At 30.4% G+C, this 16,922-nt stretch overlaps 1 protein-coding gene across 1 annotated transcript in view; it reads left to right on the forward strand.

Moving 5' to 3' along the window:
- Positions 1–15,548, forward strand: part of LOC124537609 (phospholipid phosphatase 2-like) — a 90,823-nt gene extending 75,275 nt beyond the window's left edge. The window contains exons 3-7 of the mRNA XM_047114487.1: positions 9,673–9,827; positions 11,265–11,485; positions 12,266–12,392; positions 13,467–13,649; positions 14,045–15,548. Coding sequence (XP_046970443.1) covers positions 9,673–9,827; positions 11,265–11,485; positions 12,266–12,392; positions 13,467–13,649; positions 14,045–14,176 — 818 coding nt within the window. The 3' untranslated portion in view covers positions 14,177–15,548. The remainder of the gene's footprint in view (positions 1–9,672; positions 9,828–11,264; positions 11,486–12,265; positions 12,393–13,466; positions 13,650–14,044) is intronic.
- The last annotated feature ends 1,374 nt before the right edge of the window (positions 15,549–16,922 follow it).

Here is a 16,922-nt window from a genome sequence, read left to right on the forward strand (position 1 = left end):
AAGGAATGTTTTGTATTTTTATCATTAGATATAACACATCGCGTACGAATCGTTTCCTGTTTGCCAAAGGATAAAATACGATACGCTATATGACAAATATGGAGGTAGGTTACCTACACGTTCAGATTTAGTCGCTTCCCGTCATTATCTTGCTTTACCGTTTTTTTTATGAGACGGGCCGAAATTTTATATATTTGTATAGTCACATATCCCGCATGGCGGCGATTTATTATTCACTCAAAGTCAAAGTCAAAAACCTTTATTCAAAATAGAAGTGCTTACACTTTCTTATTGATTGTCGAAAATCTACCACCGGTTCGGAATATAATACCTCAGACCTGAGAAGAACCGGCGAAAGAAACTCAGCGGGATTTTTTTTTTTTTAAATGTCAATTTATAATTTACAACAATAACTAGCTGAATAGCTGTAGTTGAACACTAGCTGAATCCACGGCTATACCCGTGCGAAATTTGTCAAACATCACAGACACCTTCAAAAATAACGAACTCTCCAGTAGTACGTACACCGGTTTTTATGGCTCTTTCTACGGCACTCTGAGGTCCTATTCGATTCCCGGCCGAGTTGATGTAAAAGTTAGTTTTCTATGTTGTTTTGGGTCTACGTATTTGTAGTACCGTCGTTACTTCTGATTTTCCATAACACAAGTGCTTTAGCTACTTGCATTGGGATCCGAGTAATGTATGTGATGTTGTCCAATATTTTGTTCACCCCCCATTTTACTTCTTAGATATATTTAATCTTTCATACCTTTACCCACCATTTTACCCCTTAGATAAATTCATTGATTCTATTTATGAAGAAATAATCTAAAAACAATAAATAAAAATGTATTGAAAATTCTTGAAATCAACAAATAAAAATAGTCAACTACAATAATTATGATTACAATAGTATCGTTAATTAATTCTAAAATGTTACAACAAACGATTGGTTTTTAATAAAGCGTATTTCAAACCTTAAACCGTTAGGAATAAGGGCTAGAACATTTTAGTTTGTTTGTAAAATAAAATGAGGTCAGTGGATGCAATACGCTAATTTAATAAAAACGTGTACGGTATGTGATGGTAACAAAATATACATCCGAAAATAGACATAATGTACATTGTAATAAATTGTAAATTACCATAACAGAGTTTAATGTAAATTGTTATTTGGAACGGATGCTGGCTATAAGTATAAGTTTGCACATTGTTTCGTGTTTACTGAATTTTTGTCCGCAATAGACAAACACAAGGGTAGCTGTTGAGTAAGCTATTGAGTTACAGGAGTTAGCTTATTACAATGCATTTAAACTATTGAAATAGTAAGCAATTTTATTAGTGCTATATGTTGCCAGTTTAGACCATTTTTATGAAAGTCCACCAAGACTGTGTGCTGTTATAATTAATCATCCCCTACATTGCCAATGCGCCAATATGTTTCAGCAAAAATATGTATACAACAAAAATAGTCGTGCTATAAAATTTTAGGTACATTTTAATTTCGTTTAAAATATATCCAAAAAAGAAGGTCTAGGATATCCCTTTTTTTTGCGAATCACCATTCCCGTTTAAATAACCGAAAATACTCGTTTAAATTTTTTATTATAAAAAAAAAATAAAGTTCATTAGGTAATCACAAAAGAAGCGCTTTAAATTGACACTTAACTAACTTTAGTAGTTTGACCAAACTGATGAAAAACCAAAAGTATTTTCTTAGCATTATTTCCTCATTTAGTGAATGATTTGCCGCTAAGCAAACACCTCCAGCAACTTAGAAAAGTTTTGCGATATACCTCCATACTGCACTCAATTGATGGATTAGGTTACAATGTGTCACAATGGTTTCCTCATCACACTTTCCTAACCAGTTCAAAATGATATAGTGTTTGGATTTGAACCCGCAACTATCGATATAGGCTCACGATTAATTAGCAAACTAGGATCAAAATGTCGTACGACATTATGCCCTAAATACTCCACAATTAGGATAATCGGCTTGTTGTATAGTTAAATGCACTTTCAACAAAGCCGCCACATCTCAATTGTGCCAGAGGTCTTGCCTTTAACTATCAATATCCCATTGTGGAAACATACGATTATATATTTGGGACGGGGACGCGGCGACTTGTGAAACGTGATTAAAGATGTGTTTGTGATAGTCGTTTTTTTTTAGTTAGATTATCAATAGTGTTTTTATGTTTAATGTAATGTAATAGTAACATTGGTAGTTATTATAAAATATGCAAAAAGATAAAAAAAAACTTTTAATCAAAATCAAGTTAATCTTTTCCGAGCATAGATTTTAGCAAAAAAAAATATAATCCGTATACAAGAATACCGATAAATATAATTATGAAGTCATGTAGATTATATTTAATAATTAAGTAATTTTATTTTAAGTACATAGTAAGAAACTGAAAATGTCCCACTAATTTTATTGGAAATAAGACACATGTTACGTGCATGCAATTTTTCTTGCGAAGTTTTCCTTCACCGCCGATCATGAATATTTATAATTCAACTTTGAAAGCATATCAAAATTAACACGCCTCGATTTGAACCCGTAATCATCGGCAAAGATGCACGCTTTGTGATAGCTAACTCACCTCGGCTCTTCTTACCATTTACAAAGAGATACAACATTCTTAGAAAAAGGTCATCGTTTTTCTAAGAATGTTGTATCACAGATGACAAAATATATATTTTTTTATTTATACACAAACTGATTGTCGCCCGTGATTTCGGTCGTGATTAAGGAGATCGTCGGGAGTTCCAGCTTGAATCATACCAAATTTACCAAATCGAATACTTAGTTTCACCCTATAAGAGCAAAATACACACATACGTAGTCACATTTATAATATTAGTATAAATAAAACGCGGAATTTCTATACGTTTTAAGGCGCCCTATGTTTTCAGTGTTACATCTTAAAGTTACAATTGCATTGTGGCCTGTCCTAGATCTTAGATAAACGCCTATCATTAGGACTTCTAAACACCAAGTAGTAATCTAGGTAGCACGCGAGTAACAGTTTCTTATACTCATTCAAAAAAATCCGTAATAATATTATAAAGGAGTTTTTATTTGAAACAAATAATAGCTTCTTACAATTTTCACTAATAGAAAGCTACATTATTCCTGAGTACTATATTATGTTACATCATATAATTTTCTTTATTAATAATTTGCATCCGCGTGGATAAAATCGAGTCAATTAAAATAAAAAAAAAATCAAATTTGGAACAACTAATAATTTACTACGAAAGAGGTTGAGTATTTATACAAAATTAAAAAAAAATAACAATTTTAGGCAGACGATGCCGCGTGTGTATATTCGTTTTATAAGACTAATTCTCATAGTACACTGATTGTATTAATTATCAAGTAATTACAGTAATTGATTATGTAACGATAATTTTCACGTGTTCTTATGACGAAATATCTCACGACTCCAATTATATTTATTGCTTTTGTATATAACGGATATGCGGTATGTGATATTATGCAGTCAGTAATAAAGTTAAATTATAAGCATAAAACCTCTTTTTTAATTACATATTTCTTTTTCCGTGTGGTATTAGCAAGTAGTAGAATGACGTAAGGAAAATTAAAACAAAGAACATCCCAAGTCAATGTTGCCAACGTGATAATAATAATGAGCCTGAGAAATGCATCGAATTTGATTTAATTTTTCGGTTATAAAAAAAAAAAAAACTAAAAAACTGTTCAAAGACAAATGTCACATGCTTCTATTTTTAAAATTAGGTAATCATACTTTTCTTTTCACATGTTTTTAGGGTTTCATATCTCTATAGGGAAGTGATTCGATCTGTCCGACAAGAAGCAATATGAAAATATCCGAAAACCGACAAATCTTTCAGCACCATTTATTGGTACGGAACCATAACTTCTTAAATCCGTCTCACACTTGTCCGTTTTTTTATTCATTGGAATGTAAGACTATTTGAAATATTATGCGGCACAGTTGCGAATGACACTTAGTACTAAGAGCTCTATTGAATTAGATTGTACTAAATTAGTATATTTATCTCTAAATTGATATCTCCCACTCGACTTTTCATCTTAACGGTGTAATTTATGCCCGTCTTGAATATGGATAAGGCGGATGCTGATGTTAAAATGCTAAGCGACATGATGCACGTAGCTTTAACTGATGGAGATATAATATGTTCTATGAAAACCCGACTTCACTCGGCCAAAATAAATAGAACTAAATAAATATAATTTACTTCGCATGGATGCAATACTGATACTCAATGTACTAAAATATTGTCTATTTACAACAACACATTAGAAAATTCTAAAATTATCAGTGTTTCTTTACTTTTTTTTAGTGTCCATGTACAATATAAAAACCTTCCTCTCGAATCACTCTATCTAATTAAAAAAAAAAACGCATCAAAATCCGTTGCGTAATTTTAAAGATCTAAGATACATAGGGACAGATAAGAGTAGGTGAGCGATTTTTTATAGTATGTAATGATAATGATTTGTAATGGATAACTTTCGACTGAGCTTACGTACCGTACCACTACGCGAAATTTTTATTTGAAATACATTGAATGCACCCGTAAACATGGCCGCCCATTGAACTAATGTCAATGTCATTAAATTTTATGGATTTAATGTCGAAATATGTCGATTACATGATTTTTTCGAATATACGTCGATCTCTTTATACATTTTAGCGATCTATAATTTTAGATAGGTTTCGATCAGGTTTATGAAAGAAAATATATTGCTTATAAGTATTTTACAATCTGTCTGAAGTTGCATAAAATATAAATGATGTATAATTTATATATGTTATAACAAAAAAAATGATTTGTTTGCTAAGAACACTTGTGGTCAGAATATGTATTTTAATACTGATTATTTAAATAGCCAATATGCAATTTGTTTGATGCTATCTTCATCCTCAAGCAACGAAACTCTCATTCTCGTTTAATGGTCCAATGGAATGACCATAACGGCCAAAGAGAAATCAAACGCTGAACTTACTTTCAACAAAAATAGGTACACTGCCTACCTAATAGAAAAACCTTTAAATACGGAACCCGTAGTCCGCACTTATTAAACAAAAAGGCAGTAATTGTTATATAGTATGCTATTTTCTAATATAATATTAAACTAACAAGACTGTACTTTTAAATGTTGAAAAAGAATAACTGCTGATTTTCTTGCCAATTCTTCTCAATAGAATCTAATTATTGGTAGCTTCACTATTTAAAAGTGCTTGTAAAAGCCAACTTGAATAAAGAACATTTTTATTATGATTTTAAATTCCAAAATTCCACGTTATCTCAATAGAAAGCCATTCTTAAGACATAGCCGCCATTTTTAAAGGCTTTGCGTATTGTTCTTATTCATTCTGAATATTTAAATTTTAAATGTCCTTTTCGTTTCGTCACAAATTCATAATTGCTGGCCCTTTGCTCGAAAGTCGACAGTTAATTGCTGTAATTGACCGATCAACACATTTGGGGATACTAATTAAAGAATAAATTTAGGGTTAATTAAAATTGTCTCATTTTTAAACACAAATCAACTCAAACTCAAATTCCTTTATTCAATATAGTAGCATTATTACTTATTGATAGTAGAATTAAACTAAACCGTTAAACAACAGTACGCAGTATTGTTGTGTTCCGGTTTGAAGGGTGAGTGAGCCAGTGTAACTACAGGCACAACGGACATAGCATCTTAGTTCCCAAGGTTAGTGGCACATTGACGATGTAAGGAATAGTTAATATTTCTTACAGCGTCATTGTCTATGATTGATGGTGACCACTTACCATCAGGTGGCCCATACGCTCGTCCGCCAACCTATTCCATAAAAAAAAACACCACCAATCAAGATCAAAGTATACTTTAGTCAAGTAGGCTTTACATTTATTAATTCGATGCTTTTTTATTGTCTGCATAATCTTGTACTGAATAATATGCCTTCTTTACCAATGTACTTTTTACAAATATTTAAATTTATAAAACGGCAAAGTTAAAAATGTCTGTGGGAGAAGAAAGTCAATAAGGATTTATTGACTTTGCGAAGTCGGAAACTTGGCGTTATAATTTTATCCTTACTTATGCACATACATTGTTTATCACAGATTTTATCAAATTGAGTAATGTTACTATGAATATCAATGAAACTCCCTGAACTGGCGAAAGACTTTGAGCCGATCTAAAGGAATCATTATTTTCAGTTTCTGAAATCGTGAAACTGGCTGGTAAACTAAGCAGACATAAATTTGAATTAAGACAAAATGCTATTCGAACATTTCATTTCTTTGACGTCCTTCTTGATTTGACATAATGAATGAAAAGAAAAAAAAATTAAATTGTCAAAACGTCCAGACCACGTACAGACAGACAGGCAGCTGACTCTTAGCGAGACGTGAGAACGACATCGCATATAACAATACATATTTTAGTTACGCTGATCATCGTGTGAAAAACTACACTGTTGAATCACGTAAAAGAAAATCTACAGCTATTTTTCTCTTATATATATATACGATAAGCATAGATGGCCCAGTGGTTAGAACGCGTACATCTTAACCGATGATTTCGGGTTCAGACCTAGGCTAGCACCAATATAAATATGTGCTTAATTTCTCTTTATAATTCATCTCGTGCTTGGAGGTGAAGGAAAACATCGCGAGGAAACCTGCATGTATTGTCATTCATATATCGAAAACTTTTTTTGCACCCCAATTTACACTAAAACCTTAATAGCTACGAAATAAATAAAAACGATGTATATACTGGACTGTTTTACATAAGCCTTATATCATTACATAGTATAAAACAAAGTCGCAAACCGCTGTCTGTCCCTATGTATGCTTAGATCTTTAAAATTACGCAACGGATTTTGATGCGGTTTTTTTAACAGATAGAGCAATTCGAGAGGTAGGTTTTTGTATTTATTTATTTATTTATTTAGGAAACAAACAATTATAAATACACCTAATAGTAAAAAGACAAATACAAGAAAAACATATATCAATCAAGTTTCTCCTTAAAAATAATACATGTACAATAAAGTATAGAAACGCTGATAATTTTAGAAGTTTCTAATGTGATGTCGTAAATAAAAAAAATCCTGTTGTATATTTAGTAACAGTATTACACCCGTACAAAGCTGGGGCGGGTCGCTATGTTAGCAAAGCAAGCCATAATTATAGTTGTAACATAATTAATCGCGTACGTTTTATTGCAGTGCAGTACGACCTCCCTGACTGGTAAATATTGCTTGTATTTAATATTTTATGATGCGATGTTCTTGTTAAGTATGATTTCAATAACTTTATAATGTTTTTGTTTTATTATAATCTATACTAGTATTATAAATGCGAAAGACTGTCTATCTATCTGTTGTGTCACGGCAAAAGCACTGAACCGAATTAGATAAAATTTTAGTCTTTTTTAGTCTAAACACTTTACGACTAATCCCTAAAACACGGACAAACCAGAGAGCGGCAACTAATATAATATGTTTTCATTGGAAAAAGTGGTATTTAGTGATGCAACGAAAACGAACATTCTTATTGGCCGAATAATAACCTATTATATAATATAATATTAAAAAAAAAAAACTAACCAAAGCTAAAAAATTGTCCTATAAATATTTTTCAGTGCTACCTCAGCAAAATTTAGTTGTAGCTCTGGGAATATAGTAAAGAAAAAATAAATAGCCTAACATTTAATGTCTTAACATATTATGTAGTGATCTTTGAAGTATTAAAATTATTATAAATTCCTGTAAAAAGATAGTGATGTATACCTGTGTGTAACTTATTCATATCTTTCCTTTATAATTATATATAACATATATAAATGTCTATGTGTGTATGGTATATAAATGCAATATGGATTAACAAATCGTTGAAGTATTATTAAAGAAAACCTTATAAGTATTTGTATTCAAACAGAAATAAGTCTCAATATATAACTTGCACCATTTTCAATGCAACGAATATTATCGACCGATCAAAAAATACGCTTTTAATATTATTGAAAAGAAATTTTACGTCTGTTGAGTCAGTTAACGAGAATCGTTACACAATAAGGCTATAAGGATACGTCTTACCTACTTGGTTTTTTTAAGGCTTTTTTGCCAAGGAAACCGTCGTATTCAGGTCAAATTAAAAAGGTTATGACGAAGTATTTATTTGTGTTTTATATCCGCGGGTAGTTTGTTAGTCACAAATATGGTATGCAAAAGAGGATAAAACAGATGCAGAAAACCATTTGTTTAATTAATTTAATCATTGTTTGACAATTTTTGGCAGTATCTTGTTACATCTTCGTTCAAATATATTTTCATTTGAAATAACAAAAAATATTTGACCGCGAAAGATATGTTGTCATAAATTGTTTAGATAGACTAATATTTATTATTTTATTGGACTTAATTTTTGAATGTTGCAACATACTTTTTTTGGGCGGGAACGATACTGTATATTTATGAATGCTTTTGAAAATATAAACTTACTCGAAAAAATATGAGTAGATTATATATAAAATAATATATTATATACCTAGTCCTATTTACTTATTATTAATAAAACAGGTTATAACTTAAATACAACGTATAATATTTTAAAATACACTAATTTATAATATTTTAGTTTGAAATCTAAGTTGATTAAACAATAAAATAAATATACAATTTGAGAATTGTTTGTTTACCGATTTACAGCTAACGATAAGATTATCTAATTTAATCATATTTTTTTTACTTTTAACGACATTTTAATGAATAGATAATTTTTAAGGCAACGACCCAACAGATAATTAAACCATTTAGTTCAAGGAAGATTTAGAATGTTTTAATCTTAATTATCTGTTGCATTTACCCAAATAGTAAGTGACGTTATGAGAAGGTATTTAGTGTCATATACTGTTAACCTGTTTTAGTTTTAAATGGGTAAAAATTAGCTTATGATTTTATTTTAATTATTATTTCAACTAAGTTCAAAATTATGGCTTTAGGTGTTTTCTTTCAAACAGCTGATCCGATTTTCATGAAATTTGGTATGAAGCAAAATTTGAACGCTAAGGAAGGTTCTAGGCTAAATTTTGGCTAATAACTATGACGTGGACGAATTACTAGAATAATTGAAATTAAAAATAATGTAACAACCAATGATATTCTAATAAACAGATATGTTATGCCCATATTAAACAACAGAAAAAAGTGTGCTGCGCCGGGGACCGTTTATTTTACATTTCGTCACAAGTAAAAAGGATAGCTTGAAAAATAATAAGTAAAAGGGATAACTAGATGTTTTAATTACGCAAAACGTATTACTACATAATTATGATGTATTATAACGTATTACTGGCATAATTATGATGAAAACGATTAAAGGCAAACGTCCCAATTAGGACGTTTTCTAGTCTTCACTTTTTGCGCGTTAATGACATATCTGTTTACTAGAACATCATTGGTAACGACGAACTCTGAAAACGTCTTCCTGTAATTGGTGGGAGAACCTTTTTTGTCTCGCTGGGAAACAATGCATTTCCCATAAATGTAATTCGTCCACTCCCTGGGCGACTACCAGTTACATATAATTGTTAGTAAACAATTAAATTAAATATATGCTCTATTTTCTAATATGTTTTTTCCTTGTCAACAGTGGCAGCAGTGTGCATCCTATTAGAAGTAGGAGCGTTACCAAGCAGACGGAGCGGGTTCAGATGCAACGATCCCGACCTCTCTTTCCCGCACACAGGAGACACTATATCCATCTCTCTCATCGCAGTTATCACTGTCATCGTCCCATATCTAATTGTGAGTATTTTAAACAATAAAATTATTCCTTTAATTTGACCTTAAGGATTTTTAACCTTTTAAGTATTCTTTAATTCAACCTCGAAGTTTGGAAAAACCTAAGCGCTACTTCTCAGAAGTAAATTATTTACAATTAATGTTTTTGACATTTGTGGCATATAGCATATTGCATATATTTAGTGACATATAAAAAAAAAGAAAACTATATACACCAAATTGGAGATTGAAAGACGATATCTTGTCCTTTTATTTTTTCCCTCACAACTAATAATCTATATAAACAAACATAATACGTAGGCACATAATATGATGTTCTCTTCTCGACAAAAAGACTGACGACAACTGATATTACAAAAACAAAAATGTTTCAAAAACCGCACCAGAGACAATCATCTCTGCAATTCGATTACAAAACTTTAATAAAAAAATATGTCTTTTAATCTTTTGTCCCCGAATTTTCATCGTCGATACCTCATCGCTTATAAAAACAAACACATATAATAGTCACAAACAGATGACATGATCATATACATTGATTATATTTGTTCATAACAGGCTACTGTTTATGTATTCGCTCATTAAACACACATTGTATTCGCGACACGAGAAAACATAAAAATTTACATTTCAAACGATACACAAATATATTTGCATTGAAAAAAAAAACAATTATCGTCTGCCTAATTTTGTTAACGTTCTCACTAATGACAAGGTTATTAACAGTATTATTTAAACTTTAACAAAAAGAATGTTCAAAACAATAAATAAATAAATGGTCTCAGAACTGACATAAAATATAAGTATTGATAGTTCGTCCAATATTTTAATCGCTGATTAAACTCTGATTTAATTGATTTAAATACTGCACGCTCATTGATCGCTTATAGCATCATCGGCTGTCATCAACCAATGACAATTCAGATTACGGTCTTATTAGTTAATCGAACTTTGATCAGCGTTTCAGTAACTCGAGGTTATGTTAAACGTGACAATAGAAAAGTAAAAGTTAATAGCGTCAGACGTTTAAATTTTATAATCATCACTATATATTATAAAACATAGTCCTCTGGCTCTGTCTGTCTATCTGTATTAGCGATAAACTCCAAAACTACTGAACGTATTTACATGAGGATTTCATTAATAAACAAAGGGATTTATAAGGAAGGTTTAGGTATATAATTTATTATGTAAAAAAGTTGAAATAGAACAACAATTGTTAAATATTTCGAAAAAGGTAACAATAAAATGTCCACACGCGAGAAGCCGGCACAGACCTATAGTATATAATAAAAGTCTAAATAAAACTATGTAAAGAACTCGCTACATCTATAAATACGGACTCATAGACAAAACGCTTGACGTTCGAGTGCATTGTTACATAATGAAATTAATGTAGCAGAGTGCAGTTCCAACACTTACGCAATCATTCAATTTCAGCTGTGGGCTATTGAGACGATCCTGCACAGAGACGATGAGTATACCATCAAGAAAAACAAACTACTCGCCAGCGCTCGGACCGCGGCGTTTATATACAGGGACTATATATACGGGGCAGTGGTCAATTTAATGGTACTCGAGGTGGTCAAGTGTGTGGTAGGCTCGCCACGACCCACCTTCTTCGATTTATGCGAACCGGATAAAGCGAGAACATGTAATGGGTAAGTTGTTATGTTTTATTACGTAAACATTTTTAACACAGTTTTAAACAATCTTTATTAATATTATAAATGTGATAGTAAATCTGTCTGTTTGTCGCTCTTTCACTGCCAAACTGACAACTAGTTTTAAAAGAAGGCAGCTCTATTTTATTTCGTATCTTTATTATAAAACTGTGTGTGTACGTTTATTTCCAAAACAAATTTACATATCGATGTAAAATATGATATAATTATTATATTACATAATTTATACAACAATTATGTATTTGTATTCGTAGATTTACATACAGGATAAATAAATTCAATTGTATTTATGTATTTTCATTTGAATAAATGATTTGCTGACTACTATATTTCTAGCCAGTTCTTCTCATTAGAATCTACATTTCGAACCTTTAATATGACTATTCAAATTTGCTTTTAATAACCTAACCTAGAAGTACTAGCTACTTCTAGGTTAGGTTATTGTATAAAAAATATTGGATATTATTATCATTGAATTTGTTAAATATATTTTTTAATAGATTTATGTTAAAGCTAACTCGCATTGGTCAAAGACTCGGTACAACTTTTAATTTGTAGAACAAACATAAAAACAAATGATGTATCCGAACAGGAGTTAAAGCTTCCCCTTAAATCACTCTTTTTAGTCACGATAACCGTATTAAAATCCGTTGCATAGTTTAAAAGATCTAAGCGCACAGAAGTCAATACGCGACCTTATTTTGTACAATATAGAGATTATTGTAAGACTAATATGTACTTATGTCCTTTTCTCAGGTCGGAGTATGTAAGCAGTTACACCTGTACGTCTTCGAGATACTCCCGGTACTTACAAATCGACTCCATCAGAAGCTTCCCTTCTGGACATACGTCCTTGTCCGTATACTGTGGATTGTTCTTAGCGGTAATTTACTTTTATATTTATATGTAAACTGTAAACGTGTTTTTTTGATGTTCCAAATTTAAATATTTGAATTTTTGCTACCGTTACTATTGCTGTCAATTATGGACTGCAACGGATTTATGTATATGCGTGGTTTCAAATCCAAATAAGTGGGATTTATTTTTGTAATGAAAGAAAACATTGGTTATCCAATCTGGGTCTGGAAATTTTAGAATTAATTGATTTGGAATTTTCGGAAATTCAATAAAATTTAATAGAAGGATTTGAAAACAGCTTAAGCCAAGCTAAGTTTGCTTAATTATTGAATGAAACTCGTGATGAAACAAACATTTATTAGTTGAATTTTTCACATATTTCGCACTGAAGCAGCGTGAATTAAGCGCCAAACATATTCATAAAAGATACGACTTTTTCTTAATTTTATAGTATTACTGGGTTTCCTATATGTTTTAACATTAGTCATATATCCCAATGTATATATAATTGTGCATTTTGAATTGTGTAACCGATATGCGGTCATAGTTCCCTCGTGTCAGCCGTCCAATCAACCGCCCCACGCGGAAGTGACATTGACAATGACTGCTCACTTAATTAACCCTGAAACACTACAAAATCAACCCATGGGTTCCGTATAGACCAATTATAGGGCAGGACTAGACAAGTTGCATATCGATTTAGGAATGCGTTCTGTGTAAACACAAAAATGTATGGAAATTTGAGGATACGATGAGATGTGTTTGGAGGATACGAGGATACATAATAAAGGATGTGTCACAAAACATCAAGCTCAATCTAAGTTACTATCGCTATTTATTATAAATTATATAACAGATAATGAAATAGATCAACAACGTTTCAATATCGATTTTAAAAAACAATTACTAAAAAAACATTTTTTTTTTGTAATATTTAATTGTAATAATGACCACTTATAATCAGAATACAAAATTCATTTTTTTATTAATAAAGAAAAATTTTATAATATTTGAATTTCGAATGCTATTAAGGCAAAATAATAGTATTGATTTATTTCAATCGAAAAACATTGCTACAATATAATACAATTATTTTCAGTGGTACCTCCAAAGGCGAGCATTCAGCTGGCACAATCGAACGGTCCTGTTGGTACCTCTCGTTCAGATCCTCTGCATCATATACGCGGTGGTGTGTCCGCTCACACGAATCACCGATCACCGACATCACTGGTGGGACGTGCTAGCTGGTGCAATTGTGGGAATGTTCAGTGTCGTATACACGGTAAGATATTTAAACCTTCAAATCAAAATATCTTCCATCAAAAACTTCGCTTAATTATTGATTTTCAAGACGAAAGTACTGAAGACCTACGAAGATTTAGAGATCACAGCAATTTTTTTTAAATTTATTTAGTACTATAAATTGTATAGTAACAGTTCTTGTTTATAACATAATATAATATAATTTTTCCTTTCCATAAACACTTAGGTACATTAGTCTTATCAGTGTTTTCATTTAATAAGCTACTAAAATAATTAAAATTCCAATACAATAAAAAAAAAAAATTATTGCTTCAGTAGGCGGGCGGTCAAATGGTAAACAAAGTCCTACCAAATGAACTCATAATGAAATCTTATGTCCTATGTATGTTATATTTATGAATTTTTATGTCCCAGGTCCTAGTTCTTTGCAAGAACTTCTCCCAGCCAGCTGTTGTCAGCACGAGTGATATATCCAGCAGTGATGGTAACAACCACCAATCAGTACGAAGATTGCTCTCCAGTCAGCCAAGGGTCGTGGTCCCTTAGCCGCAGGCTGTGTAAGGTCTGGACAGGCCTTCAAAATATGGACAATATGTAGAAGAATATTGGATACTGTTGGTGATGTTGAGTCAGTTGAAGATCTGGTGATTAGCTAATGTGATTGTGATGACACGAAGGTCTAGTTGATAACGGGATAAGAACCATTCGACAGTGATTGGTTTGATCAAAACGATGTATTTTTGAGGTTAGACGTTTTCAAATATTATTATGATTTAAGAATCTTTCGAGATACTTTTCTATATTAAACGTAGAAAAATTAGATTGCTCAAATTCGTTGAATCATTTTTACGTAGGTATTTAAATGTTTTGTAATCGTAATAAATTTGTAGAACCTTAAACATTAGACAGAATAAATACGTAGGTACCTACGCGTGCTTTTAGTAAAAAAAAAACAATAAATTTTCACTTATTTCGTAAATAATAGCCGACTTTCATAAATAATTACAAAGATTATTTATATTAAATAGGCGTTTTAATCATATCGCCATTAAATGTTGTAAATAATTAGAAATTAAACCATTACTTTGTCGTATCTTAGTAGAACTGATTTATAAAATTATAAAGAAAAATAAGACATCATTAATACATACATATTTCGTATATAAAGTTATACTTAATATGTGTGTACATTATATATTAATTAAATAATAATTGACACTTAAATTGAACATTTTTCATTTAATTAAATGTTTTTGTGGCTCCACTACGATGTAATAAAAATACTCATTTAAACATTTGCCGTTTAACAGTAAGCCTGTTTACAAAATATATTCTTTTAAATCAATTTCAAACATCTTTGTAATTTATAAAATAAAAATTATGAAAGAAGTTAAAAATTCAGCTTTTTAAACGATAATTACAAAAAAGTTGTAAGTGAAAATCGACATCTCGTTTGGCGGCAAATCTTTTTTTTTAAATACATGACTGTGGTTTATTTTTTCAGCCAAGCTCAGGCTGTTTTATCAGAGTCCAAATAATAATTTAAAAAATATATGTACCCAGTGACAAATTTCGTACAAGATGATGTAATGTTAATGAACATTTTATGTTCTGTTTATGATTAAAATTAGGGGCTTATAAATTTCGAAGTGAAATTACTATTTGACATTTATCGATTGTTGTAAATTTATAACTTTTTAATGTTTAATAATTTGATTAATATTATGAATGTAAGTACTAAGTTATTTATTACCAAACGAAAGTATTTAATGTGTAGTACCTGCTCTAGTCGTAAGACATTAAAATATATTTTTTTTTTATTTTGCTATAAACATTAATAGTAACTTAATTCCGTAACCCACCTTCATAGATTGATAATTAAGAAAAGTTGGTTCTAATACAGCTTGCTTAAGTAATATAATAGAAAAGACAAGGATTGTTCGATAATTAAAAAAAACTGTAAATTAAAAAATAAATAATATTTTTTAAGTAACATGTTACCCGGAATTACTGCATTGATATTGTTTTTTTATTTTTTTATATTGTTTTTATTTTAAATATGTATATATTTTACATGGGTAACATTTAAATAGAATGAGGATTTTAAAGCTATTTCTGACACGTAATTAATTTATGGCAATAATACTGTATATTACGACACAACTTAGATGTAGCATAGGCAAAATTCGTAAAACCGGTCATATCCAGATTAAATACGCTATTCCAAATTATCAATATTCATGTGAATATGATCTTTAGACAAAAGTAATAACTTGATCATATGATCTAATATATTCGTTAATTTGACACGTCGATTTTACGAGAATCTATTCTAGCTAGTAGCGTCGAATGGCGCGATAGGGAGCTATTTCTATTGGTTGTGTATATCGGCAGTAATCGGTTTTAATGAATTTGCCGATGCTACATCTAAGTTGTTTCGTAATATTCTGTCTATCAACTATCTGTATAATATTGAATTTAAAAAGTTTTCAAATATAAAAACTTTTTAGTTCGAAAAGTATCAAATGCGCGCATACCTTAATATTAGAGTAATATTACCTTATTATGTCTTTTGTAAATTATTCTTCGGAACATTCCTTTGCATTTAGTGTGTATTGTAAATATTATAAAGTAGTGCGTGTCTGTATGTGTGTATATTGATTTCAATAAATGTCTAGAACAAATTATTTCCTTGTTTTTTTATTTTATTTTAAATAACCTTAATATTGTTGCCAGTATTTAATTAAAAACGCCGTCAAAAGTAAGTAAGTAATACAAACCAACATAATTACCTGGGCTTCGCACTGGTACTTCATATGTATCGTTATATTATGAAATTACATAAAATCAATAAAAATTGTAGTCTATATGTTATTCTGATGTAAACCTATATTACTCTAAAATTTCAACCAAATCCGTTTAGTAGTTTTCGTAAAAGACTAACAAACATACATACATCCATCTTCACAAACTCTCTCATTCATAATATTAGTATTAGTGGGATTATATCTATAAAGATATATCTTATAATATCTATAAAGATAGATATAATCATTATTCATGAATTAATGCATTATCGGCAGACTATGTCTGAGAATAACGTATGTATATTTAGCAGTATGTTACTCTATAGTCCATTCTTAGAAATATTTATTTTGAGCCGGATTCCTTTGTAGTATGTTTACAATCGTCTACTATAGTTTATCTTACGGTTTAGTTTCGTATCTAACTATTACAGGGCGTTACCAGTAATTTGATAACTATTAATCTTAATAACAATAAAAATCTAGTT

Source organism: Vanessa cardui, chromosome 18 (assembly GCF_905220365.1).
Source record: "Vanessa cardui chromosome 18, ilVanCard2.1, whole genome shotgun sequence".
NCBI lineage: Eukaryota > Metazoa > Arthropoda > Insecta > Lepidoptera > Nymphalidae > Vanessa > Vanessa cardui.